Here is a 24,158-nt window from a genome sequence, read left to right as displayed (position 1 = left end):
AGCGTCCTGAATGGTCCGTGTTGCTGTTTACGAGGCATGTCTGCATTTAAGAGTGACCTTTGTTACCACTGACTGACTCACAGGAAGTCGGTGGATTTACGGTGCTTCAGCTTTCATTCATGATATGAAGGGAAAAGGAGCCTAAATCAGCAACACTCTCAGTGAATAGAGCAACAGGCAACCATGGAGACCACCACAGAGAGCTCAACTCTTTCTTCATGGAGGGAATGTTTTGTGTTAAGACATGTCCGCATGTTGATCCCTGTCGGGTTCAAGGCAGAAGTCAGAGAGTTACTTAAACTTGCTGGACCAGTGGTAAGTATAGTCTATATTTTATTGTCCAAACAGAAAACTGATCACTGATTAAAAAAAATAAGTTTATCTCACTTTAAACTCACGTTTTAAACTTCTCCAATATATGGACAGCTTTAACTGATGAAATGCCACTGTACAAACCAACGGGGGTGTGACGAGATCTCGTCCCACGAGATCTAATATCAATATCGATATTAAAACATGATGATATACCTCGTCGAGGTGAATGCTATATCCCGAAGCAGTATTCAGCAGACAGGCATCACGCCGGCTGCCAAATAAACAAAAAAAGACGGTCGGTTTTCTATGAGGGCCCATTAGGGACATTATTCAGACATACTGTAAACGTGGTGTTGGTTTACTGAATCCCAAACGTGTGACCTCAGGAAGGATAGATGATTGAACTCTTAATCGCTAATTCTGTATATTACTACACTCTCCACAGGTTGTCTGGTAAGAACAGTAATGATAAGAATATGTCAATTACTCCAGTTATGACACACACACACACACACACACACACACACACACACACACACACACACACTGATATGCCACTCATGTATTGCTGGTCTTTTAATGCTCCTATGTGTGGTTACTACACAAAACAGATTAAATGTAAACAAAAAAGAGATTAGGCTTATACAAAAATAATAAACATATCAATGTGGCATGAAATTCATACAATGATAAATAGTACATGAACCAAATTTAATCCTCATAGCTCTAAAGAAATATCAATAAAGGGCCAGTTTAGCTCAGAGACACCTGTCATCACTACCACTGACATAATAGACACAAATGATAAGTTAAAGAAATGTGTGAGGGTCCTTTATATCATTATGTCATTTATACATGAGAAGTTACAATATAAAACACCACCACTTTTACACTAATTACAACAGAATAATAACTCAATACTCACATTCTCATGGACGCACGGAAAAGAGTAAACCAGCAAAGGTGAGGAAAGAGTCCAAAACAACTGTGGCATTAAGCTAAAAGTCCAGAACTGCAGCAATGAATGTAGAAAAGTCTCACATACACATATGAAACAAAAAATACTCATACAATATACTGAAACACATACAGGCCAAATGCTTTTACATACACAACTCTCATACACACAACTGAAAAATGATATGCTTACACACACAACTGAAAAATGATATGCTTACACACACTACTGAAACACTCATACACACTACTGAAACACTCTCTCACACACACACACACACAACTGAAACACTCATACACACTACTGAAACACTCTCATGCACACTACTGAAACACTCACACACACACACAACTGAAACACTCATACACACTACTGAAACACTCTCTCACACACACACACAACTGAAATGCTCTCATACACACAACTGAAATGCTCTCATACACACTACTGAAACACTCTCACACACACTACTAAAACACTCTCTCACACACACACACAACTGAAATGCTCTCATACACACTACTGAAACACTCACACACTACTGAAACACTCTCACACACACTACTGAAACACTCACACATACACACACAACTGAAACGCTCTCATACACACTACTGAAACACTCTCATACACACTACTGAAACACACACACACACACACACACACAACTGAAACACACACACACACAACTGAAACACTCTCATACACACTACTGAAACACTCTCTCACACACACACACAACTGAAATGCTCTCATACACACAACTGAAATGCTCTCATACACACTACTGAAACACTCTCACACACACTACTAAAACACTCTCACACACACACACAACTGAAATGCTCTCATACACACTACTGAAACACACACACTACTGAAACACTCACACACTACTGAAACACTCTCACACACACTACTGAAACACTCACACACACAACTGAAACACTCTCATACACACTACTGAAACACTCATACACACTACTGAAACACTCTCACACACACACAACTGAAACACTCTCACACACACAACTGAAACACTCTCATACACACTACTGAAACACTCACACACACACAACTGAAACACTCATACACACTACTGAAACACTCTCTCTCACACACACACACACATCTGAAATGCTCTCATACACACAACTGAAATGCTCTCATACACACTACTGAAACACTCTCACACACACTACTAAAACACTCTCACACACACACACAACTGAAATGCTCTCATACACACTACTGAAACACACACACTACTGAAACACTCACACACTACTGAAACACTCTCACACACACTACTGAAACACTCACACATACACACACAACTGAAACGCTCTCATACACACTACTGAAACACTCTCATACACACTACTGAAACACACACACACACAACTGAAACACACACACACACAACTGAAACAGTCTCATACACACTACTGAAACACTCTCTCACACACACACACACAACTGAAATGCTCTCATACACACTACTGAAATGCTCTCTCTCACACACACACAACTGAAATGCTCTCATACACACTACTGAAATGCTCTCTCTCACACACACACACAACTGAAATGCTCTTATACACACAACTGAAATGCTCTCATACACACTACTGAAACACTCTCACACACACACACAACTGAAATGCTCTCATACACACTAGTGAAACACACACACTACTGAAACACTCACACACTACTGAAACACTCTCACACACACTACTGAAACACTCACACATACACACACAACTGAAACGCTCTCATACACACTACTGAAACACTCTCATACACACTACTGAAACACACACACACACACACACAACTGAAACACACACACACACAACTGAAACACTCTCATACACACTACTGAAACACTCTCATACACACTACTGAAACACTCACACACACACACAACTGAAACACTCTCACACACACTACTGAAACACTCTCATACACACTACTGAAACACTCTCACACACACACAACTGAAACACTCTCTCACACACACAACTGAAACACTCTCATACACACTATTGAAACACTCTCATACACACTACTGAAACACTCACACACACACACAACTGAAACACTCTCACACTACTGAAACACTCTCTCTCACACACACACATCTGAAATGCTCTCATACACACAACTGAAATGCTCTCATACACACTACTGAAACACTCTCACACACACTACTAAAACACTCTCTCTCACACACACAACTGAAATGCTCTCATACACACTACTGAAACACACACACTACTGAAACACTCATACACACTACTGAAACACTCTCTCACACACACACACAACTGAAACGCTCTCATACACACTACTGAAACACTCTCATACACACTACTGAAACACTCACACACACACACACACACACACACACACACACACACACAACTGAAACACACACACACACACACACAACTGAAACAATCTCATACACACTACTGAAACACTCTCACACACACTACTGAAACACTCTCACACACACACAACTGAAACACTCTCTCACACACACAACTGAAACACTCTCATACACACTACTGAAACACTCACACACACACAACTGAAACACTCATACACACTACTGAAACACTCTCTCTCACACACACACATCTGAAATGCTCTCATACACACAACTGAAATGCTCTCATACACACTACTGAAACACTCTCACACACACTACTAAAACACTCTCTCACACACACACACAACTGAAATGCTCTCATACACACTACTGAAACACTCTCACACACACTACTAAAACACTCTCTCACACACACACAACTGAAATGCTCTCATACACACTACTGAAACACACACACTACTGAAACACTCATACACACTACTGAAACACTCTCACACACACTACTGAAACACTCTCACACACACACACACACACACACACACAACTGAAACGCTCTCATACACACTACTGAAACACTCTCATACACACTACTGAAACACTCACACACACACACAACTGAAACAATCTCATACACACTACTGAAACACTCTCACACACACACAACTGAAACAATCTCATACACACTACTGAAACACTCTCACACACACACAACTGAAACACTCTCACACACACTACTGAAATGCTCTCATACACACTACTGAAACACTCTCATACACACTACTGAAACACTCACACACACACACACACACACACACTACTGAATCACTCTCATACACACTACTGAAACACTCTCTCACACACACACACACACACACACACACACACACACACACACTATTGAAACACTCTCATACACACTACTGAAGCACCCACACACTACTGAAACACTCTCATACACACTACTGAAACACTCTCATACACACTACTGAAACACACCCACACACACACCACTGAAACACTCCCACACACACTACTGAAACACTCTCACACACACACAACTGAAATGCTCTAACACACACAACTGAAACGCTCTCATACACACTACTGAAACACTCTCACACACACACAACTGAAACACTCTCACACACACTACTGAAATGCTCTCACACACACTACTGAAATGCTCTCACACACACTACTGAAATGCTCTCATACACACTACTGAAGCACTCTCATACACACTACTGAAACACTCTCATACACACTACTGAAACACTCACACACACACACACACACACACACACACACACACACACACACACACACACACACACACACTACTGAAACACTCTCATACACACTACTGAAACACTCTCACACACACACACACACACACACACACACTATTGAAACACTCTCATACACGCTACTGAAACACCCACACACTACTGAAACACTCTCATACACACTACTGAAACACTCACACACACACACAACTGAAACACTCTCATACACACTACTGAAACACACCCACACACACACCACTGAAACACTCCCACACACACTACTGAAACACTCTCACACACACACAACTGAAATGCTCTCACACACACAACTGAAACGCTCTCATACACACTAGGGATGTAACGGTACTATATTAACCCGGTTTTGCAATTAATTTTGCATTGATGCTTTACAGGCCACTGTGTGTGTGTGTGTGTGTGTGCGCGCTCTCACACTGTTATAACTGGAACTGGGTTCAAAGTACAGCTCACACACAGAAGCATGGCCAGCACTAGCAGAGGAGTTGAGAGACAAACGTTTAAAGAAGCACCTGCTTCATTCAAATCTCCGGTGTGGGTTAATTTCGGTTTCTGACTTCAGACTTTCAGAGAGACAGAGAGAGAGAAACAGCAAAGCATTATAAGCGATAGTTTGTCCAATTAACATGTACATGAAACTTCTCAAAACTAAAGCGTCAAAAAACTGAATGACTCTCACAGCAATTCATTTATAATAAGCATTTTATCTTTCAACAATCTCAAGGTGGTACATGACCATATTTTCTAATGAAATAAAAAGGTATTAGTTCTAATACATAAGTTGATGCATCAGTTTCCTTGTACACTGTACTTTCAATTAACTTATGCAGAGATGGTCTCTCCAGAAGGTAACGACCATATCCTCAGCAGCTTTCTTGTTGCTCCTTTCTGGAGACAGACTAATGCTCAAGGGATCATCCACCTGGTCAGCAGACAGTGTACTTGGTTCATAGCAGAAGCTGTCCGGATGCCTTCACATTTTCTATAAGACCCCAAAACTTTTCAGTCTATCACAGAATCTGTAAGAACACAAAACAATTGTATTTATTTTTCAGAATTTAATTAGGTTCCTAATAAATTTGTCATGACAAGTGTCCCATTTCAGCCTCCATCATAACATTTCAGCCTGACATTCATAACAAGATGATTATTTTCAAAATGCACCTGCATTGTTTTGCATTTTGTGACTTTCAGTCAAATAAAAGACTATTTTCCAGTCATATATTTTGTCATTGAAGTTTTCTTAAAAATAGTGTTAAAATCTCGTCTCGTCTTGTTCTTGTGAACCCAATATCGTGTATCGTCTCGTGAGCTGAGTGTATCGTCACACCCCTACAAACCAATAATCACAGCCTCATGATGTCTCAATAGTCAGCTGATTTTCATTCATTTTGACTTTTCTCTTAGATGATAGCCCAGCTCATGTCTTTGGCTGTGGGTTTTGTCAGTACTGTTTTCTGTGGCCATTTGGGAACGGTAGAGCTGGCAGGAGTGTCTTTAGCCATATCAGTAAGTATAATATTATAGTCTTACTGTGACATTGTAAAATTAAACCAATTGAGCAACAGAGCGTAATCAACCGATATTTGTTATATCCCCAGGTTATTAATGTTACAGGTATATCTATTGGCGTTGGTTTAGCATCAGCGTGTGACACACTGATTTCTCAGGTATGTGCCTGTCACACCTTTTTTCACCAGATTTTCAGTGTCTTTTAATTAAAGAAAAAAGTGGTGGTATAAAAATAAATATATACTTTCTTCTTATAGACCTTTGGGAGCCGCAATTTCCTGAAAGTTGGGGTCCTTCTGCAGCGGGGGATCCTTATATTGTTACTGGCATGTTTCCCCTGCTGGGCACTTCTTGTCAACACAGAGAACATCTTGTTGGCGGTCAGACAGGAGCCAGAGGTCGCCAGGTCAGCCATCTCAAAATTGACTTCTCTCCTACTGCTCTAGTTAGTTGTCTTTACATTGTCATTCTTGCTTTTGTGATCGTGTGAATTATTGATTCTGTTGGTTAATCTCTCTCCAGGTTGTCTCAGACGTATGTGAATATCTTTATGCCAGCACTTCCTGTGAGTATTTCAAACCTCTTCCTCCTCACACACGTGCTGTTCAGGTGAAAGGAATACCTAAATTGCCCGTACTGTAGATGTAGTTCTGAATGAGTGTTTGTGTTTGTGTGATATAGGATGTGTTATTACACTTTGCCCAGTTGGGATGCTCCAATTGATCCTACTAATCTGTTAAAATTAATATATGAAAAGCCTATTGTGTCCACATACAGTATATGTAACTTTGTTTCTTTTTTTCTTTCTCTGTTCTGTCTTTACTAGGCTACATTCATGTATTCATTGGAAACAAAATATCTGCAAAACCAGGTAAATCCATAATCAGTGAGTGAACATTAAATAACTGATTAATATGATTGAGTGATAGTCTGTGATTTGCTTCCTTTTATCCACAATTGGATAACATTAAATATTCTGAAAAATTCTACTTGGCAGCTTTCTATTCATTTTACCACAGTGTAGCTCAAGGCTGCACATTAATGTGACATTAAAGATTAAACTGGTGTTCCCTGATTTCTATATTTGCACAAGGAATTTTGGTATACAGATGACAATGAAGTCTGGGCTCCTTTTTTGATTCTCACTTTAGTAATGCCCCATCTAATCACAAGAATATCTGGCACTTTCAGGGCATCATATGGCCAGAGGTGATCACAGGCGTTGTGGTCAATCTCCTTAATGCACTCATGAACTACATCCTTCTCTTCCAATTCAATCTGGGAATAAAGTGAGTATTGCCTTTTGAATCGCATATGGCTTCTTCCTTCAGTATCATTATCATTGCTCGCCTCACACAGTGAAATACTTTATACAGAGGTTCTGCTGCTGCCAACACAATTTCTCAGTTTTCCCTGGCTGGGATTCTCTATGCTTATATCATATGGAAAGGTCTTCACAAGGCCACTTGGGGAGGTGAGCACAATATTTGCATTGAAGGAGCGAGTTGTATATATAATTAGAGGCTCCAGTAGTGTCTCTCAGCATGTGTTATAATGAGTCATTACAGCAATGAATACAACTCAGAGTGGGAGAAATGTGGTTTGACAGTTTAATAAAGCTGTAGCTCAGGAGAAACATTAGATTAAAAAAGTTTTTATAGTGAGTAGTGAATACATGAATATGATAATCAAATATGTATTTCCACCCAGAGTATGACTGTAGTGTTTTTTAATAATATTGCCAAAAGTAAACAATTGATTGATTGATTCATTCATTCATTCATTTACGTTCATTTACATTCTATAGATACATTCATGTACAGTTTAATTGATAAACTGATTTACTGAATGAATCATTCATTTTTTGACTACCCAGGTTGGTCTAAAGAATGCCTGCGGGATTGGCGCTCATACATCTACTTGGCCATCCCCAGCATGGTCATGATGTGTGTTGAGTGGTGGACGTATGAGATTGGAGGTTTTCTAGCAGGTAATGTGACATTACAGCATTTATGAAGTATGAACTAAAGTGGGTCTGAAATTGAACTTTTGTTTTACATTGATAGGTCTGATAAGTGAGACAGAACTCGGAGCTCAGTCTGTTATGTTCCAAGTATCCAATGTTGCTTACATGGTAATTGCTGCATTTTATATCGCTGAATAATCAATGCATTCTTATTGGGTGAATTGAACTATAATGCATGTAGTGAACAACAGGTTCATTTTTTGTCATTAGTTTCCTCTGGGGTTCAGTGTGGCAGGCAATGTGAGAGTTGGACATGCCTTGGGAGCTGGAGAAACAGAGCAGGCCAAGCGGTCTGCTAAAATAGCAATATTCTGTGGAGGTTGGTAAGCTCTTAAGCACTATTTATCTGTCATGTGTTATTATCTTATAAAAATTCTATCTATTTCAAGGTAAGATAATACTGTAATTATTGTTACTTAATTATAATTTTGCTCAATGAATTACTGCAAGATTTGCTTGAAAGTTAAAGAACTTAGGAGCACAGCTGTAATGTCCCAGTATCCAAAAGCACGAATCAGATGAAAATCAAGTGCCCCAAACCAAAAATGTATTAACTCACGAAACAAAAGCTAGACTTCAAACTAAAAAGCTAACTAAACTGAGAGATGGTGGTGATGATGATGATGATGATGATGATGATGATGATGATGATGATGATGATGAGGGCCAGCAGTGGAAGAGGGCAGGGAAGCTCAGGTGAGGGGAACGAGGTGATTGCAGGACAGGGAGTGGCAAGATCTGAAATGACAGGAGAGTTAAACATAAACAAATACAGTCCTAAACAGCTGATCCTGATCCTGTGACACAAAGCTACTCATTGTCCAACAGTGTGAGGCTGTGGTTGTCCAACAGTGTGAATTTAATAAGTGAGAGGTTTGCAGGAAATAAATCATAATATTGTGAATGATGCAACTAGTGGATAATTCAAACCACATTAAAGTCTGTTACCATTTATCACAGGGTCAATCTCTATATGTGTGGCAATTCTGATTGGGAGCTTGAAGGACCATATCTCTTATGTCTTTACAAATGATGAGTGAGTATATCCTTGTGTATATCTCTATTATGTGTTTTTGTGATCAAAACTGTATTCATTACCTTACCCACTACTCAAAGTGTTGGCACATACAGAGTCATCAGGTCAGGAAGAGATAACAGGTCTCTTAAATTACCTTTCACCTTTATGTCAGTTATTGCATACACAGTAAACAGTAACCTTTGCTTACATATTCTTTTAAATATTAAGCTGAGGTCAATGCTCTTGACAGCTATGCTGAATTATGCTGTGAAGAATTATTGAATTGAGACAAAATGGCAATACAAAGATACTAAGATAATATAATATTGCACAGAGCTCAAGTATAACACACACAAATCTAATATTCTTATCATTTGTCACCTCTCTCAAACCAAATTTAAAGTTGTTCTTCTTTACCAACAGACAAATCAGACAGAGGGTTGCAGATATTATGTCTTTTTATGCTCCATTCTTAACCCTAGATGCATTATCAGTAAGTATGACTTTCATTATGTCCAAATAAGATCTTGTGATTTTTTGAGCACATCTTACCACCTCTTTATTCTGTTTGTGTGACTAGGCTACCTCAGGAGGCATTATAAGAGGAGCAGGTAAACAGAAAGTTGGGGCTGTTGTCAACATTGTGGGTTACTATGGTATTGGTTTTGCTATTGGAGTACCACTGATGTTTGCAGCCAAATTAGGAATAATGGGTAAGATTTACAGCAGAGATTTTTCCATCCTTCAGCAGTTATGTGCCATATTGTTGTCTAACTGGTAATTTTATGTCCTTTTTTCATGCATTAACCACAACATCAACATCTGTTTGCTACTCCCTAAATGGGATGTAAAAATGGCTTTATCTCCCCTCCAGGTCTGTGGACAGGCTTGTTAACATGTGTGTTTCTGCAGTGCTCTTTCTTTATTATCTACCTGTTGAGGATGGATTGGAAGAAAGCAACACAAGAGGTTAGCACATTATATTTCCCACTCTAAATGACTTGAGGCAAATTCTTTATGAATAAAATGTTTGTGCATTGTTCTTCTTCCAGGCTCAGATCAGAGCTGGAGTGAGTGGAAGCTCTATAGACATGGGTAAGAAAGATTATGCAGCAATGTAAGCATTTTATACTGCTAGAGAATATAAAACATCTCATCCTATACAGCACAGGATATTATACATTCTTCCCTGTGAGTTCAGCCTCTAAGAAATGTAGTATCATGATCATATACTGAGCTTGAAATGTAGTCACTCTTATCATTGTGTGTCTGCGGGACAAAAACCAAGCCGTGTGGAAGCTTATAATGATTAAATAAAATAAAGCTAAATAAAGCTTTTCACTAGTCCAAGGAAGATTTTTTAAATTTTTAAAATGAACCTCAACTTGTTTGGCATTTAACAGAGTTGTTTACAGTGTCTTTGATAAAAATCTACAATAGTGAAGTTTCAAAACTTTAACTCATTTTTGACAAAAATGCGTGTTACAAGCTTTCAATTCAAGGGTCACAATGTTTCACTGACAAGATTTGACAGTTACATTTGCATATGTATGTCCAGATTCCCGACCAGATGATTTGGGAGAGTCAGAGGGCCAAACAGATATGATGGACCTGGTTGAGACTGAGGTGGAACCAGCAGTGGAAGGCGAGCTCCCCTATACTACTCTGGTTGTGCGTAGGGGTCTGGCTCTTGCTGGCATGCTGTTCATCCTGGCTGCTGGAGTCATTATTAACCTACTAGTAACCCACTAGGGTACATGGACATGAGCAAAGTCTGTTGTATTCAGTGGAATAGCTTTGATATTAAGCCACCAGTGCACAATGTGATGCAGATGTTTGCATTACATGATGTCAAAGCAGGACCTGCAGTAGACAGGCACGACTGCAGATCAGCAGAAAGCAGATGGAAGGCACACAAAGAGAAAAAGTTCATGATCACCGAATGAATGCTTAAAGAATTCAGTCACAATATTTCACAGCAAATTTACCAATTTTATGTATGTGTCCACAACAAATCAAACTAAAGGCAGTTTGACATCCTTTGTGCTGTATTTTTGACATTAAACAGAAACATCACGATTATCTTGGGCTCTCAAGATTAATCTGACTTTTCATTTGGGGACCAGAGTAGTAGAAAAGAATTGATCAGGAGGATATGTAGTATTGATCCAGTCCATTGTAAAGTTGGCCTCTGAAGACAGGGTTTCTGGCAAGGGCACAAGGAAGTGCACACATGCTCCCACAACCAGAAGAACAACAGCCGCAAACATAGTGAGGCCTCGCCTGAGAATCAGCTGCGTATTGGAGAGACGATCAGTCTTAACCTGCTGGACCACATGTCCACGCTGTGTCTCTGTGTCCCCGTCATGGCATTTTGTACTCACAGACATGGAGCCATCCACTGACTTGGGAGAAAATATACAATTTTTATTCATATGAGACAGTGAACGCAAATGATCACAATATTACACTTTATATATTACAGAATATCATGCCACTTACACTTCCATTGATTGCTATCAGTTCAGCAGTGTTGGCACCTGCAGCGTCTGACAGTTCAGCTGTGCTTATTAATGTCATGTGTGTGTTCTGAGCTCGTTTCAGAGCCTGCAAACAAGAAGATACAAAAATGTATAGCTGCCAATCTCTCTGTATTATTTCTCTTTTCACGTGCTTATGATTGAGCTCCTGTAAAGCACTTTAAATGATGAATGTTAAGTGATTTAGTAGTTTTAGTTCAGTTTTTATTTTGAGGAATTCACTAGTTTCAGTTTAGTTTTTATGTAGTTTTAGTCTTAATTTGAGTTTTTCAGGTATTAAGAGAAAGCCTTGACTTGTAGAAGCTGAAAAGGATGAAAGAATGTTTGACACCAAATATGGTTTATCATCAAGTCCTTTTTAATTTCATTCTTTAACCACGGCTGCTGCAGGACAGGAAGTAATTGAGGGAGAAAACCAAATGACAATGAAAACGAAGCTGAATTTATCTGCAGTTCAGTTTAGTTTTAGTTAGTTTTACATTGTTCATTGTAGTTTTTATTTAGTTTTCGTTTTTGTTTTAATTGTAGTTTTTATTTTAATTTCGGTTAACTAAATTATTTTTTCATTGCTAGTTTTAGTTTTAGTCTTAGTTTCTGTTAACTATAATAACCCTGATTTGCACGGTATGTTTTTTAAAAATAATTTTAATGCAAATCATTATTTTATGTTGAATTCTCATATTTTATGTTTATTTTAGTCTAGCTTTTTGTTTTCTTCCTCTATTTCTATTTTTCCAGATTTTGTTTGATTTTTTATTATAATTGGGTTTTATTTTTTGTAATTGTATGTTTTTATGCTTCCAATCCTTACTGTTAAATCATGTAAAGCACATTGAGTTGCCCTTTGTATGAAATGAACTATATAAATAAAGCTGCCTTGCCTTATCTATTCTTATGAATTAAGAAATAGCAATTCAATTTTGTCTTAGCAACTGATTCCGTGGTAATACAAGTTAAATATTTTAGGCACTGCATGATCCAGAATGTTCACTTCCCTACCTCCTCTGTCATTCTCTTCCAGTTCAGCTTGAAGATGACAATGATATAGAAGGTGGACTGTAAAATGACACAAATGAGCAGTCCCAGCCAAAAACCTGTGGAGAAAAACACAGATGATTCTGTCAAAGACACAGCAGGCTTCACAGCTGCACTTATAACGTACTGTAGCCCCGGCCCTAGTTTTTCATGACCTGAAGAGTAAATGACAAAAAAGGGTAACTTCATATAATCACCTAAAACTCTCAGTTTTGCAACAAACATGAATGTGATGCTCAGTGTAAGTCCTATGCCGTAGTATCCAATGAGATTAGCCACAGCTGGTATCTTCTGTTTGCCTGTGCCCAAGAAGATGCCTGTGCACACACACTGGGATGGAAAGAAACATATCTTTAATTATTATGTGCTCTCAATCCATTTGTGGTGACCCACCTCAGGGTGGATACACTTACGATTTTTGATATAGTTTTGGTAGAATAATGCAAATAATATCTGCTCTTCACAAATGAAAAATTGTAAGACTCACCACAAGACCATCAAAGAGCTGAAGGAAACAGTAAGCGTTCATCAAGTCAGAGACCAGGCCTATTATCTTCCTGAAATGGAGTTTTATAACTAAAGATACTGCAGGTATCAACTATACTCTAATAATCACATTGAATATTAAAGTTATTGAAATGAGTGTGCAGCTGTGAAGACTCACTCATCAGAGGTGAACATGTAGCCAATCACTGTCTTGGTAGACCCAAGTATGATACCTTCAACAACAGCCAAGGTACCTGGAAAAGAGGAGCTATCAAAAAAGGCATTAAACATTAAATGATGATTTATTAATAAATCAATAACAGCTGAACATCTTTCAAACTGACCTGCAAGAGAGAGGGATAGTTTGCTTGTGAGGATCGCCCTGGCAGTGTCTCCTGCACCGAGAGCATTACCCACTCGGGCACATGCTGCAGCTTGAATACCAAGTGGGAACTATGGATTCACCGTTTTGAAAAGACATTACATTAATACATACAGAAAGCAGAAAGGAGGAACATTGTCACACAAAAGAGCTGCTTCTAAGAGCTGCTTCTAAGAGCTTGTGTAAACTACAACTATAACTTGTGAAAGGAGACTGAGGTGTGAAGAAGAGTGAGAATGTAGCACTCTGACACAGTCAATACACAATACCATGTAGGTTATGAATGACACCATTAACACAGCATGTTGGGCTGCCAGCTCATCTTCACTCAGCATTCCTGATCAATTGAGACAAAGTACACATCACAGTCATGACTTTAAGTTCTCTATGGCTTTGAGATGCCTTATAATAACCACTTTTTAATGTGTGGATTACCTGCAAAGAATACACCACATTCATAAATCCACCACTCAAAGCACTTCATTAGTGTACTGGGAATGGCCAGTTTCATGTAGGGGCCCCACTCCTGCAGTGATTCTACAGACCAGCCTGCAGGGGGAGAGAGACACTTAATTATGTCATCTGAAAAAGATGAAGGATGAACAGAGTGATACATGCATGCAATGAGGGATTACAAAGATCAGATCCCTCACCTCCCCATGTTGTGACATAGAGCTTCTTCCAACAAATGTAAGCAAACAGAAAAGCACAGATGTAAATCTGAGACAGGGTATTGGCTGCTGCAGATCCACTGTAAGGCAGACACGTGCATACAGACATACATATTAGTGAATGTAATATTTTGGTTCAGATTTTGAATTTTATGTGATAAAACACCTACCTCACCCCGAGATCCAGCCAGTAAAGAAATATGTAGTTTGTCATCAAATTGGCTACATTTGCCATGGCAGCAGTGTACATTTGGGGCAATATTATACCCTAATAACACAAACACCAGGCAATGTGATAAGTGCAATTTGTATTTCCCCTTGAAATTCTATACGATTCAGTAGTACATAATGTTTTGTTTTTCAGCATCATCAGGATGAATAGAGAGCAGCACCTGGTTCTGCAAGTATGACACCTGAAGATGATGTAGGAACATTGCCTAAAACACAAAGACAAAGCTAGATTTAAAATATGAGAAAGTGGGTTAATGATATGCCTGTCTGAACAATTAACACTGAAAATGGTTTAAATGTGTTCAAAAAGGTGGGAGAAAAGTCATTACTCACTGGCACTGCTGGAAGGAAGACTGTAATATATAGCTGAGCTATTCTGAAATCAAGAGGATATATTCAGTTCCAATTAAAGACAAACATTTATCAATTTAAAGTGATATACATTGTTCATCACAAAACTCAACCTAATTTATTTCCCTGCAAATAAGAAATTAAGTAATGGTCAGAAATTATTTTAAGTGCAGTGCTAATCAAAAGATTGGACTCACCTTCCCATTCCCTTGAATGAGAAAGTTCAGACTTTTGACTGGTACTGTAATTGTAACTGTCTACTGACTTTACACTTCTTCTTTTTCATCATCACTACAATCTCATTTATTTCCACTCACAAACATAATAAAAACAAACATAATAAGTTATATGGAAGCATAGAAAAGTCTTATATTGGGAGAAAATATGGTGTTAAAGTTGCATTGATACATATTTTTGAATTAACATTTAGCCACTGACTATATGTAATGAACTCAAAGACAATTATCATTCAACTCTGACCATCTTATGGTTTCAAATTCCTCACATTTATTGTACGAGTGATTTTTTTTGCTGATGCTGTAAGACTCAGTTTACAGCATTAACTGGAAGCTGTGCAAGCTTAAACCCACTGTCCACCTGCCAATGCACCAAAACACAGAGTTACAAACTGGTGGAGTTGAAACTATTTGTATTAAATTATATTTGATGCTTACATTGGGTCAAAATATGCCTAGAAAAAATACAGGAACAGTGATATTTTAGTGCAATTATTTTTGGTATAAAATGCAAGTGGAGCAGACCAATGAAGTCAAAATTAATTTTTTCCACTTCCACTGCTGGTTGTGTTCAGTAAATCTGCACTAACCAAATTTGACTTTAATTCTTAGGTGGTATATGTTTAAATCTAGATTTTGACTGATTACCTTTTAAACTTTCACACATAACTCATAGAAACAGCTATAGTATTACTGCAGGTTTGGTTCTGTTAGTTACCTGGCCACCTCAGGTTCCTGACCTAGACACAACAGGATGGCCTGGGCGTTAATGAGCAGACCCCAACAGGGTAAACAAAACAACAGCAGGATGATGATGCCTCGCTGAAGGATCACTCCCACCCGCAGCAGGTTCTTACCACCAAATGTCTAGACAACAAACATCTTAGAAAATAAACATCTTAGAAAGGAGGGCAGAAATTTATAGTTGGGATCAAGGGGGTCTATATAAGATATCAGTCCCTTATATTATGTATGAAAAGGGTTCTCCAGACCTGAGACACCAAAGTATCACATGCCAGCCCCAGACCATATCCTGTTGCTGCAGTGGTGACATTAATCGTCTGAAATTAATATAAAAACATACTTGGTAAGTCTGATGCACACTTAAGCAATCTTATGTAAGAAGCATCTTTAAAATATAACATAACAGTAAATGTTACATATGTTGATTACATCATCATGTTTGTTAGAGAATTGTGAAACCTATCTAGGGAAGGTGAGTTAATAGTTGTAATATTAATTTTGAAATGACATCGCCACCAGTAATTTTCTCTTGCTAGCCTCCACAACTCAGTGGAGTATACAGATGACCACTTACGGAAGATGCTAATCCATAGCCAGCCATTACTTCATTTCCCAGACGCCCACAGAACATTGTAATCACAAATGGAAGCAGGCAATGGAGGATTCGAGAGAGCAGCTAGAAAGGCAAACATCAACAATGGTGCCATTTATACAAGAAGCAACTCACAGATGATACATCGTAAATTAACAAAATGTACAATCCATTATCAATTATGGCCCGAGACTACTGTAGGTCTTTGCAAATGGGCTGTCTCACTGTTGTGACTTTGCCAAGTTGCAACCACTGTTCAGCCACAGGCTGAAACCTGCCAAACACTACTTTAGGCCAATTGATTTCTGCTTCTGAGTCTCAGACAAGAAAGTTTGTTTTCCTGGCTCCTTAAACTTTTCTTTGGCAAAGAAACACTCATCAATCTTCTGTTTTATAAATCAGTGTTTCAGCAAGGACTGCCTGAATCCACACAGCGCCTTACAGACAGTGAGAGGAATATAAACAGTGCCAATTCTTACCAGAGGCCCTGCCATCCTCAGGATGTGGTACAGTTCCTCTCTGTGAGCCAAAGAAACCCTGAGGCGAACCCACCTGCAGCAGAAAAGCTTGTCACTGGGCCCTTCCATGTCTACAACATGAGATGCTAATGCAAGTCCTTCTGCTGAAATGTCTGTCCTTTCTCTCATGTACTTATCTAAGCTCTCCAGGATGTTGGAAAGGAAGGAAATCTTGTTGTGGTAACATCTGCCCTGGAAATAAGCCAGGGCCAGCTGAAACAACGCTGATTGTGAGAGGAAGACAAGAAAAAAAATCACTGCTATCACAACAAAGACTAAGACAGAGGACTTGAAAGCAAGAATGTTTTCATCTTGAGAGGTTAAACATGTGAACTTCAATCCATTGCCTCAAGTTGTGGTCAATGGAGAGAATGCTCCTGGAAGAAGGTTATCAGGTTATTCATTATTTCAAAGATTTAAAAGAAATATACAGAATGGACAATGGGCATTGTTGGAGACAACGTGATCATTTAACCCTTGGGAGCCCCTCACATATTTTGGAACTGTCTATCAAACCAAACCAAAAAATAGAAACAGAAATGAAGTCTGGGTTAGCGAGTGAATTTTGGTACAATAAATTTAGGTAATATACTGACCGAATTTAAAGCTTCAAGACAAATGTCTTATGGCAAGTAAAAAAGCTATAACTAAGAAATGGATGATCAAAGAGCCTCCAACATAAATAAAATCTCTAAAATCTCTTTTTAAGGAAATATATGGAGAGATTGACTTTCTGTTTGAGATTCTGAGTTAACCCTTCCCCCAACAATTTATCATTATCATTATTATTAATTACAACAATTATTATTCATGAATTTAAACCTATTCCTTTTCATTGTTATCCAATATTATTTCACACAACTATTTGATCAATGGATATATTTCCACCTCACCTTCTTAAGGAAGTATTCAATACAATTGGTTCCAATATTTTATCCGCAATATACACCTTACTACTTGTATTCAACCATACGTAATAATGTCTGGGAACTTTCTTTCATCTATCTCACAACTTGTCCCTTTTATGCAACACAATAGAAATTCAATAAACAGCTATCCAAAAGCAACTTGTGCCCCAAGGTTTAACTTTAGGTCCTTTTTTATTACATTATACATGCTTCCAATGTGGTCTTTTTAAGAAAATACAGCATATTTTACTGCTGTGCGGATGACACAGAGCTATATTCATCTGGGTGAACTTGATGAAGCAAAGAATCTTTAGCTCATTTTGTAGAGTTGTCCTGATTATGTCAGATGCTGAATGGTCAAAAGTCTTTCTCCGACTAAGACAGAGGTCTTTATCATAATCAGTCCCACTAATTAAAAAAAATCATCTTCAGAGCTAAGAAAAGAAAGAAGTGTAGCATATTTTGACTTATTTTATTCTCAAGCGTAAGTACTAAATACAACATGGTTCAACTCACAAAACTACAACAACAACAACAAACCTTTTGTGTTCTATAAAATACAAAATACATTCATATTCTACAAACACCATCATTTATTTTACCACAAGACTAGAGGTACGTTTTCAACAGACCGAGAGTTGCACTTAAGAATGATAATGAGTAATCAGTAAAAAAGAAAAACATTTAACAAGCACAGTTGCATTACAGGTCACCTGACTTAAACATAGTTTTGACACCAAGTGCAGCTGAGCAAACACCAAATAAAACATATTAAATGAAATTACCTATGATCAAATAGTGAAAATAATCTCTGAAAGCTAAATATTCTTGAAAAAAAATCATTATTTTTTAACAAATCTGTCTCTGGTTTGCACTCAGTCCCTTACTGTCAAAGATTATGAGAGAGCAAGAGAGCATAGCATTTTATTTTTTTATGACATTGAGCACAAACAATAATTTAATGATCAATGCTCTCAAGGTTAGGTTGGCTCATCAGGAGTCCAGCACAGTAGAGAGAATTTCATCAGGAGGATATGTAGTATTGATCCAGTCCATTGTAAAGTTGGCCTGTAAAGACAGAGTTTCTGGCAAGGGCACAAGGAAGTGCACACATGCTCCCACAACCAGAAGAAGAACAGCCGCAAACATAGTGAGACCTCGTCTGAGGATCAGCTGGGCAGTGGAGAGACGATCAGTCTTCACCTGCTGGACCACATGTCCATGCTGTGTCTCTGTGTCCTCATTTTTCTGGTCCGTACTCACAGACATGTAGCCATCCACTGACTTGGGAGACAGTGTTTAATTTCCTGTTACTTATTTAGTTAAATCATACTGGAAAGCAAACACTGTCAAATTATACTTATTCAGTATTTGGTATCTTTGACTTAAATGTTCAATATAAATATGTTAATAGAAAACAAAATAAAAATGCTAATTGATAAAAGCATTGAACAAGCTACAAAAACAGCTATTTAGGTTGTTAATATTAAGTTTGACAGGCAACTTACATTCCCATTAGTTGCTGAATGGCCAGCAGTGCTGGTACCCGCATCATCTGAGAGGGCAGCTGTGTTTAATAATGTCACATGTGTCTTTTTCTGAGCCCGTTGCACAGCCTGCAAACAAGATACAGAAACTCAACTGTCAATGTCCCTCCTTATTCTACATATAACACACAACTACCAAAAGCATAATCTGCCTCAAATGTTGTAAAATTCTGTTGTTATGTCTAGACAGCTGAGGCTCTGCAGGACCTTGATCGTTACATTAACCACTTCAATACCTCTTCTGTCATTATCTTCCAGTTCAGCTTGAAGATGACAATAATGAAGAACGTGGACTGTATAATGACACAAATAAGCAGTCCTAGCCAAAAACCTGTGGAGAAAAAGACAGATGATTCTGTCAAGGACACAGCAGGCTTTGCTTATAATGACCTGCACTTCCTATGCAGCTATTATTTTTCCCTGGAATGCCTTTGAAAATTACAGAAAATGATATACTCAAGTAATCACCTAAAACTCCCAGTTTTGCAACAAACATTAGTGTAACACTGAGTGTAAGTCCTATGCCATAGTATCCAATGAGATTAGCCACAGCTGGTATCTTCTGTTTGCCTGTGCCCAAGAAGATGCCTGTGCACACACACTAGGATGGAAAGAAATTTATCTTTAATTATTGTATGCTCTCACTTTATTGGACGAAACAAACAAATTTGCTCTGAACACAAAAGCAGCTGGTAAACTCACCACCTGACCATCAAAGAGCTGAAGGAAACAGTAAGCGTTCATCAAGTTAGAGACCAGGCCTATTATCTTCCTGAAATGGAGTTTTATAATTAAAGATACTGCAGGTATCAACTATGCTCTAATAATCACATTGAATATTAAAGTTATTGAAATGAGTGTGCAGCTGTGAAGACTCACTCATCAGAGGTGAATATGTAGCCAATCACTGTCTTGGTAGACATAAGTATGATAGCTTCAATGACAGCCAAGGTACCTGGAAAAGAGGAGCTATCAAAAAAGGCATTAAACATTAAATGATGATTTATTAATAAAGCAACAACAGCTGAACATCTTTCAAACTGACCTGCGAGAGAGAGGGATAGTTTGCTTGTGAGGATCGCCCTGGCAGTGTCTCCTGCACCGAGAGCATTACCCACTCGGGCACATGCTGCAGCTTGAATACCAAGTGGGAACTATGGATTCACCGTTTTGAAAAAAGATAAAAATGAATACAGTCAGAAATCATAGTTTAGAAATAAATTGTGAGAAGAAGAGTGAGAATGTAAGTCAAAGACAAAATACCATGTAGGTTAAGAATGACACCATGATCACTACATGTTGGGCTGCCAGCTCATCTTCACCCAACATTCCTGATCATTAGAGAGATCACCGTCATGAGTTAAAGTTTGTATCACATGCTAGCTGAATCAAATGAGTGAGCTTTGGGATAGGCTTAAGGAAAATTAAAGTTAGCTTTATATTGTAAATGTTCTACATCTATAGAAATATATATTTAATATAAATGTGAAAATATTTGAATGACCTGCGAAAAAACCCCCAAACTCATAAATCCACCACTCAAAATATGTCATTAGTGTACTGGGAAGTGCCAGTTTCATGTAGGGGCCCCACTCCTGCAGTGATTCTACAGACCAGCCTGCAGGGGGAGAGAGACACTTAATTATGTCAACTGAAAAAGATGAAGGATGAATAGAGTGATACATGCATGCAGACTACAAATATCAGATCCCTCACCTCCCCATGTTGAGACATGGAGTTTCTTCCACCAAATGTAAGCAAATAGAAAAGCACAGAGGTAGATCTGACTCAGGGTATTGGCTGCTGCAGATCCACTGTAAGGCAGACACATGCACATAAAACACATCAGTGTATTACAGTTTTAGCAAAATGTACATTTAATACTGACATATGTGTACGTACTGTACATACCTAATTCCTAGATCCAGCCAATGAACAAGTACATAGTTTGTTGCCACATTTGCAATGTTTGCTAAGGCAGAAGTGTACATTTGTGGTAGTGTTATACCCTAAAACAACAGAAGATGTGATGAATACCACTTATGCCTTTCCCCTCAGAAATATAACTGCATTAATTAAGACAACATATTTTGATTCTCTGACATAAGAGGACAACGTATGTGCACAGGGCAGTTACACACCTGGTTCTGCAGATAAGACACCTGCAGATTATGTAGAAACATTGCCTAAAAGACAAAACCAGATTTATACTCTTGCCATTCAGGATTTGAGAGAATGTAATAGTTGTTGAAAGATAAATCAAAACTCACTGGTACTGCTGGAAGGAAGGCTTTGATGTACAGCTGAGCTACTCTGAATCAAAAGGTAAAACATGCACTAATATTACAGTACACTCCCATTCAAAATCTCAGTTGTGGGAAGAAACTGAACAGAGAAACTGTACATTAGAAACTACTTTGCTGTTACCTGGCCACTTCAGGATCCTGACCCAGACACAACAGGATGGCCTGGGTATTAATGAGCAGGGCCCAGCAGGGCAAACAACACAACAGCAGGGTGATGATGCCTCGCTGAAGGATCACTCCCACCTTAAATAGGTTATTACCCCCAAATGTCTGCACAACACAGACAAAGTGACAAAGTTAATATATAGTTATATTGTAGTTATATATAGTTAATATTTTAGAAAGGTGCAAAGTGAGAAAAAGTTGGCATTGAGGGTCAATGTGCCGTATCATTGCATCAAAAGGTTTCCAGACCTGAGACACCAAAGTATCACATGCCCGCGCCAGACCATATCCTGTTGCTGCAGTGGTTATATTGATGGTCTGAAATTAATATGAAAAATATACTTGAATTGATCCAATACACTTGAGGACTGTGTAGTTAGAAATATTTCTATGACTCATAACAATAAATGTACCATATATTGATTAAATCATCAGGTTTGTGGGAGAGTTGTAAAAGCTACCCAGGGAAGGTGAGTTCATAGTTGTGACATTTCATTTTCTATCCACCAGCTCCCTTGAAATTATGTCTCCACCTCCACAACTCAGTGGAGTATACAGATAACCACTTACAGCAGAAGCTAATCCATAGCCAGCCATTACTTCATTTCCCAGACGCCCACAGAACACTGTAACCACAAATGGAAGCAGGTAATGGAGGATTCGAGAGAGCAGCTGGAAAGACAAACATCAACAGCACAGTTGGTACAACAAGTGGTTCACAAGTGATACAATTTCATTAAACACAATTTGGCCTTCAGACTACAGACTTAGGAAATGAGCTGTCATACTGTCATCACTTTGGCAGGTTGCAAATATTGTTCAGTCACTGTTTCAAACCTGCCAAACACCGGTTTTGGTTGACTGATTCCTGCCTGTCCTTTTTTTTTTCTCTCTTTTATTTTTTAATTTAATCTGCTTATTTGCAAAGACAACTTTCATCTAGTACCTAATTTCTCATACATGTAGAAGGGAAGGTAAATATGCCAAACCTTACCAGGGGTCCTGTCATCCTCAAGATGTGGTACAGTTCCTCTCTGTGGGCCAGTGGAATCCTGTGTCGCACCCATCTGCAGCAGAACAACTTGTCACTGGACCCCTCCATGTCTGCAGGACCAGATGCAGGTCTTTCCACTGAAGCGCCTGTCCCTACAGTCATGTACTTATCTTTGATGTTGTCCAGGGCAGAATTCACCTCTGTTATGCAAAGTATTTCAACACCTTTAAAGGTTACTAATTAATTCGCTTGAGGTTAGTTTGACAAATTGCCTTTCAGATTCAACACTATTATGTAAGCCAGTTATGTTACATAGCATTTGTAACATGGTGCAGATTTCATTTCATGAGTCACTCATGAATTCAGCGTTCTAGGTGGCAACTATATGTATGCCTAAATTACATCTCAGTTAAAATGTACTTTTGCATTTCATTGCATTCACTGAGTGAATAATTACATGGATAATCGTTTTTGTCGCATACTAAATAACCATAACCTGCCTTCATTCTACCTCTGTGTACCTGTGTCTAACTCAGATATGATATGTAAACATAATGTATGAAGGCATTCATGAACATCTCTTGCATATTAATGACTACAAAGGTTTTCTTCAAAAAGGTAAAATCAGCCCAATCAGTCTCCGTCAATTCAGACAGACATTCATTAAAGTGTTTGGAAATATGAAACATTAACATGTCATATGATTCAGTGTACTACTGGAGAGCAGTAAAGGTTAACCAGTCAGTGCTCTGGCAACATCCAAAATGAGATGCATCCCTCCGTTGCTATCAGGCAGAAAACCCATTCAACTAACCATCTGTAGCATATATCAGTGCAAGTATGCTTCCAGTTTAATGGATAGAAAACATGTTCCCACATAAGACCTGCGGTGGTGCCTCA

General features: G+C 38.5%; 3 protein-coding genes across 3 annotated transcripts; 1 reads left to right on the top strand and 2 right to left on the bottom strand.

Moving 5' to 3' along the window:
• Nucleotides 1-146: 146 nt before the first annotated feature.
• On the top strand, nt 147-11,556 carry LOC128360768 (multidrug and toxin extrusion protein 1-like). Its single transcript, XM_053321266.1, has 17 exons — nt 147-315; nt 6,404-6,505; nt 6,598-6,666; nt 6,766-6,914; nt 7,031-7,073; nt 7,335-7,379; nt 7,700-7,797; nt 7,885-7,982; nt 8,385-8,498; nt 8,575-8,642; nt 8,745-8,853; nt 9,495-9,570; nt 9,976-10,045; nt 10,133-10,265; nt 10,427-10,521; nt 10,605-10,647; nt 11,111-11,556. Exons 1-17 carry the CDS (start codon nt 184-186, stop codon nt 11,302-11,304), a joined length of 1,638 nt encoding a protein of 545 aa, XP_053177241.1. The 5' UTR covers nt 147-183; the 3' UTR covers nt 11,305-11,556.
• A 67-nt stretch (nt 11,557-11,623) lies between these two features.
• LOC128360769 (multidrug and toxin extrusion protein 1-like) lies at nt 11,624-17,410 on the bottom strand. The gene is made up of 17 exons (XM_053321267.1): nt 17,300-17,410; nt 16,803-16,904; nt 16,477-16,545; nt 16,203-16,351; nt 15,231-15,273; nt 15,059-15,103; nt 14,837-14,934; nt 14,649-14,746; nt 14,431-14,544; nt 14,265-14,332; nt 13,958-14,066; nt 13,792-13,867; nt 13,615-13,684; nt 13,325-13,457; nt 13,092-13,186; nt 12,055-12,159; nt 11,624-11,957 (listed from the first exon to the last, which is right to left on the bottom strand). The coding sequence occupies exons 1-17, from the start codon at nt 17,405-17,407 to the stop codon at nt 11,664-11,666; spliced, it is 1,776 nt and encodes a 591-aa protein (XP_053177242.1). The 5' UTR covers nt 17,408-17,410; the 3' UTR covers nt 11,624-11,663.
• A 1,829-nt stretch (nt 17,411-19,239) lies between these two features.
• On the bottom strand, nt 19,240-23,366 carry LOC128359893 (multidrug and toxin extrusion protein 1-like). Its single transcript, XM_053320210.1, has 17 exons — nt 23,259-23,366; nt 22,835-22,936; nt 22,514-22,582; nt 22,221-22,369; nt 22,064-22,106; nt 21,935-21,979; nt 21,705-21,802; nt 21,510-21,607; nt 21,298-21,411; nt 21,057-21,124; nt 20,839-20,947; nt 20,673-20,748; nt 20,496-20,565; nt 20,262-20,394; nt 20,030-20,124; nt 19,755-19,862; nt 19,240-19,530 (listed from the first exon to the last, which is right to left on the bottom strand). The coding sequence occupies exons 1-17, from the start codon at nt 23,364-23,366 to the stop codon at nt 19,240-19,242; spliced, it is 1,776 nt and encodes a 591-aa protein (XP_053176185.1).
• Between the last annotated feature and the right edge of the window lie 792 nt (nt 23,367-24,158).

The sequence above is a fragment of the Scomber japonicus genome, chromosome 6, assembly GCF_027409825.1.
Source record: "Scomber japonicus isolate fScoJap1 chromosome 6, fScoJap1.pri, whole genome shotgun sequence".
Lineage (NCBI taxonomy): Eukaryota > Metazoa > Chordata > Actinopteri > Scombriformes > Scombridae > Scomber > Scomber japonicus.
Note: the sequence above shows the minus strand (reverse complement) of the source record. Positions and strands in the feature narration are given on the sequence as shown.

Bases quoted from the DNA above. Each gene is read 5' to 3' on its own strand.
- LOC128360768 (XM_053321266.1), top strand. From the start codon at position 184: ATGGAGACCACCACAGAGAGCTCAACTCTTTCTTCATGGAGGGAATGT. The intron at 8,499-8,574 runs GTAATGTGACAT...TTACATTGATAG, and splicing joins GATTGGAGGTTTTCTAGCAG to GTCTGATAAGTGAGACAGAA. The intron at 8,643-8,744 runs GTAATTGCTGCA...TTTTGTCATTAG, and splicing joins TATCCAATGTTGCTTACATG to TTTCCTCTGGGGTTCAGTGT.
- LOC128360769 (XM_053321267.1), bottom strand. From the start codon at position 17,407: ATGGAAGGGCCCAGTGACAAGCTTTTCTGCTGCAGGTGGGTTCGCCTC. The intron at 16,352-16,476 runs GTCTGGAGAACC...TTTGTTGTCTAG, and splicing joins GTGATACTTTGGTGTCTCAG to ACATTTGGTGGTAAGAACCT. The intron at 13,868-13,957 runs GTCAGTTTGAAA...CCTCTTTTCCAG, and splicing joins ACTATCCCTCTCTCTTGCAG to GTACCTTGGCTGTTGTTGAA.
- LOC128359893 (XM_053320210.1), bottom strand. From the start codon at position 23,366: ATGGAGGGGTCCAGTGACAAGTTGTTCTGCTGCAGATGGGTGCGACAC. The intron at 22,370-22,513 runs GTCTGGAAACCT...TGTGTTGTGCAG, and splicing joins GTGATACTTTGGTGTCTCAG to ACATTTGGGGGTAATAACCT. The intron at 19,863-20,029 runs GTATTGAAGTGG...TCTTGTTTGCAG, and splicing joins GGAAGATAATGACAGAAGAG to GCTGTGCAACGGGCTCAGAA.